Here is a 4642-nt window from a genome sequence, read left to right as displayed (position 1 = left end):
GAAGAGGAGGGTTGAGGGTGATAGATAGTTGAGAATAACTGAGCCAAATTAAATAGAATGAATGGAAGCTGATAGAAGGACACTCCTTTTCCCTTTCAGAGTCACCTGATAATTAACGAACAGGCAAATTAAAGCACCCAATCTCCATGAATTCCGATCGATGACCTAAAAGACACATCATGCATCGTGGTTACAGACTTACAGCAGAGAAAAATAATATAAGATTCTACGTTGTCACTCATTCTTAAATCCCTAATACAGCTAATGGCCTTCGTCCGAAACGTGGCTAGCTGCGAGGAGACACTGCCCTTCAATTCGTGTCTGGGTTAACACTGCCGATCCCACTGACAATTACGAGAAACCATGGCTCCCACCACCAGTGAGGGGCTTGACATACGTTAGCGAGAGAGTTACCTTGGCTTCGAAGGTACAGAGAGCGAGATCAGGATGAGGAGCGGAGAGGCGACGACGGAGGCGGAGGGGAGGAGGTCGCGGCGGGGACGAGGAGGAGGAGGAGGATCCAGCGGCAACGGGCCGAAGATGTGCTGCAGCAAGGTCGGGGTGAAGCGGGGCCCCTGGACGCCGGAGGAGGACGAGGTCTTGGCGAGTTTCGTGCGGCGGGAGGGGGAGGGCCGGTGGCGCACCCTACCCAGCCGCGCCGGCCTCCGTCGCTGCGGAAAGAGCTGCCGCCTCCGGTGGATGAACTACCTCCGCCCCTCCATCAAGCGCGGCCCCATCTCCCCCGACGAGGAGGACCTCATCCTCCGCCTCCACCGCCTACTCGGAAACCGGTACCGATCATTCCCTTCTTTATCTCTTCCATTAATCCTAATCATCAATCCACTGACAAGGAAGAAGAAGTTATGGAAACAGGTGGTCGTTGATCGCCGGGAGGATTCCGGGGCGCACGGACAACGAGATCAAGAACTACTGGAACACGCATCTCAGCAAGAAGCTCATCAGACAAGGCATCGATCCGCGCACGCACAAACCCTTGCCACTGCCCACCACCTCCGCCGCCGCCGCCGCCGCCCCAGCTGTCCATGTGATCTTTCCACGACAGGCGCCTCTCCCTAACCCTAACCCTAGTCCTTATCACGCAGCAGGATCCTCCGGCGATATCCGCACAGGCTTCTCCGCCCATGACGACGGCGGATGCTGGAAGGAGAGTGGCGATCAGTTTATGGATGCCAACAACGTGCCGGAAGCTGGAGACCATCTTGAACCAGAATTGTATGACTTCAGCTTCGACGAGGACAACATCTTCTCCTCCTTCCTTGATTCGCTGATCAACAACAGCGAAAATGACATCAATGATGATAATTCAGACGATCGAGTTGGCTTCGTCTGGGAGAAGGACCTGCAGGACGATGCACACGAACAATTTCCAGGTGATCATGATGCAGGAAACTGAGCAATTTAAGACGTGTGTGTTCAAATATATATATTTATGCTAAATGCTTGAGAAAAACTAGTATCTGGTACATGATTGCTTGGTGTAATAATGTTTGAAAAAAAAAAATTTCTTCTGTATTTTGAATTAATCTGCATGCCATACGTACCCATGCATGCATGCATTACTCCAATTACATGCATGTTTTGTGACCTTATTTTCAAAGGAAATATCACAATGGAGTAAGCTCACATGAACAAATCTAATTATCTTGTGAAAATGTATTCATTCTTGATGCTGGACGACTTCTATATCACAGTTTCAACTATTATATATCAGGAAAATAACACACGGCTAAGTTTCAATATAGTTTTACAAAGCCCTAATTGATCTCTCTTTATTGGCCCGCATATTTAAGTCTATGTTGAGGACATATTAGTGTAAGGCGGACAACTTAAACTGATTCCTTAACGGCCGATACATAGGACTAATGCTACATGAAAAGCCATAACAAACACATAGCATGAGACTCCATTAATGGTGCCAATAATTTCTCTAATTACTTGGATACGAAATATAAAAGAGAAATGGAAAAAAAATCATAAAATTGAATATTTATTTATGACAAGAAGGATCACTTTCATGTTTCAACCAAATAGTAAGACCCTAAAGGTTAAGAACTTTTATTGAGGAAAACTCTAAAAAAGAAGAAGAAGATCGGGTCATTGAGGAACTCACTCTTGAAACTCAATCTAATTAATATAATCCCCTCAATTGAATGCTCATGGAATGTTTATGATCATCTAAAACTCCTATTGTTCCAAAAAAAAAAATATCAAAAGATATCTTTGATTTTTTTAAAAATATTTAGCGCGATATAAATTCATGCTCAACAAAAAAAATATTGGTTGATAAAAAAATATGATATTTTGGAGGGGAAAAAAATCCCAGTGCTCGAGAAAATATTGACTAATTCAATCTTCAATTTTGCTTGACTTATGCCTCTTAAGCCCTTGCAATCCTATGAGGTCAAGCTCATACATAGAATACAAACTCATGTTACTCTATTGAAGGCTCTCGATCAAGACTATTTAATCTAAAATTGTGAATCTGAAGATTATAAGTCACACAATCTCTCGTAGCTCAATATCCTCTAGTTATCACAACTTTACATTGTCCAAGAATTCTCTTTCTGTTAGATCCTCGGCCCACGAATGCACTAAGCTCGCGGTTTGTCCTACATGTCATCCTTCACTATATATCAACTAAGTCCACCTCTTGCGACTCCCATCAAAGTTGTCAAACCAACTCTAATTTCCTCATCTTGCGATCCTTCAGGTACAATTTACCATTCTTCTCAAAATCCAGCAAACATCTTACACCTGGAGTTGAATCATCTTAGCAACGACAAGTTAGTATCACAATTTGAGCTTGTTGAATCACAAGTTTTAAGAGAGTCATGTGCATGTTACCAAATCCTTGCAAACTCCACACACATTAATAACACCTACAAAAACCAACTTAAAATCCTTTTTCAAATACATCAATATATGTTGGTCAAATAGAATCATTTAGGGTATGATTGTACGAACACAACTAAGGAATAATGAGTTCCTAATTGTAATCTATAGTCAAGGTCGATCTTGTTGGTGTAGGCAACATAGATAATCAAACTTGTATTTTGATGTCTGACAAAGGGTTTAAAGTTAAACATTATGTATTTGATATTGGAGCTAGGTGTACTTGCAGGATACTTAACATAGAAACTATTAGGACTTGTGTGAGATAGAAGAGGATGAATAGTTTTGATCGTTTTTTTTTTTTGATGTTTATGTTTGTCGTTGAATGTGCAGTGGAAACCTTGCTACAATCTTGACTCCACATGCACAATACCTTGGTTTACTTGGTATCCATCTCTTTGAGGTAACTAATCCAAGGGTCCACTCTTAGCCATCTCTTCTACTAAGAACTCTCTCCTTTTGGAAACTTTTTGGAGGCGGAGAAGGCTCTTATAAACTCGTTCTTTCAAGAACACACCAAGAAATAAGAAAGCAAAGACAAATACAATAAAAAATAATTTTACAATCAAAACCTTGCTTGCTTGATCTCTTATAGCTTAGAAATGCCTCTTGTTGGTACAGAAATGCAATAACATTATCCTCTAAAACCCCCCAAAACTATCATCTAAAATCTCTTTAAGAACCTTCTTTATAGCATTCAAGTTGGGGTTGATTTTCGCCTATCAGTCGACTGATCTTGCCCATCAGTCGATTAATATGTCGAATCCAACCATTGAAACCTACTGAATGACTATTTCTCGACCTATTTAAACATCACTAGTCAATTGATAAAACTCATCAGTCGATTAATATCATCAGTTGAGTCTAATAACCAAATTGACTTGCTTCTATTTGGCTCTGATCATCATCAGTCGATTGATGCAACTCATAAATCAACCTATTCTATCAGATGAGTCGAACAACCAAATTGACTTGCTTTTGTTCGGTTTATAAAGCCATCAAATAACTAATACTTAAGTTTAACAAAAATAGATATCTGAACGTGCTCTGTTTCGTAATGACATTGGCTTGTTCTGATATCCAAGTCAAAAAGTTATGACGTTCAGAAGTTTGCTCTATCGAAACTTTTTCATTGCCTAGCATTCGATCAATCTTGGCTTGCTGGAACTTCACACCCCGTTGCTAAGTGTCTGGTCACCCGTGATCCTTTTAAACTTTCTGTCTCATGTCAAGTGTTCAATCCTCCATGATCCACTTGGAATTTTTATCTCATGAAGTGTTGGGTTCTCCATGATCCACTTGGGCTTCCCTCTTGCTAACTCCTCGTTGGACTTTCGATCACCAAATTTTCGATCAACCTTGATTCACTTAGATTTTCCTTTTGCCAACTTCCCATTAGATTTCTGATCACCAAGTGTCCGATCAACCTTGATTTACTTGGACTTTCCTCTTGACAACTTCTCGTTGGACTTCTGATTACCAATTGTCCGGTCAACCTTAATCCACTTAGACTTTTCTCTTTCCAACTTTCTGTTGGAATTCCGATCACCAAGTGTCTAGCTGACATTGACCCACTTGGACTTTCTTCTTACCAACTTCCATGTTATACTTCCTACTTCTAGTCAAGTATCCGGTCAACCTTAATATACTTGACTTCACGTACCAACTCCCTATTGTACTTTTGACATCATCAAGTATCCGGTCAACTTTGACCTACTTGACTTTTTTA

At 41.1% G+C, this 4642-nt stretch overlaps 1 protein-coding gene across 1 annotated transcript; it reads left to right on the top strand.

Annotated features, from left to right (window-relative positions):
* The first annotated feature begins 315 nt into the window (after window positions 1-315).
* LOC121987283 (transcription repressor MYB5-like) lies at window positions 316-1454 on the top strand. Its single transcript, XM_042541157.1, has 2 exons — window positions 316-791; window positions 874-1454. The coding sequence occupies exons 1-2, from the start codon at window positions 448-450 to the stop codon at window positions 1412-1414; spliced, it is 885 nt and encodes a 294-aa protein (XP_042397091.1). The 5' UTR covers window positions 316-447; the 3' UTR covers window positions 1415-1454.
* Window positions 1455-4642: the final 3188 nt, after the last annotated feature.

The sequence above is a fragment of the Zingiber officinale genome, chromosome 5B (genome assembly GCF_018446385.1).
Source record: "Zingiber officinale cultivar Zhangliang chromosome 5B, Zo_v1.1, whole genome shotgun sequence".
Taxonomy (NCBI): domain Eukaryota; kingdom Viridiplantae; phylum Streptophyta; class Magnoliopsida; order Zingiberales; family Zingiberaceae; genus Zingiber; species Zingiber officinale.
This window is presented reverse-complemented; position numbering and strand designations above follow the sequence as displayed.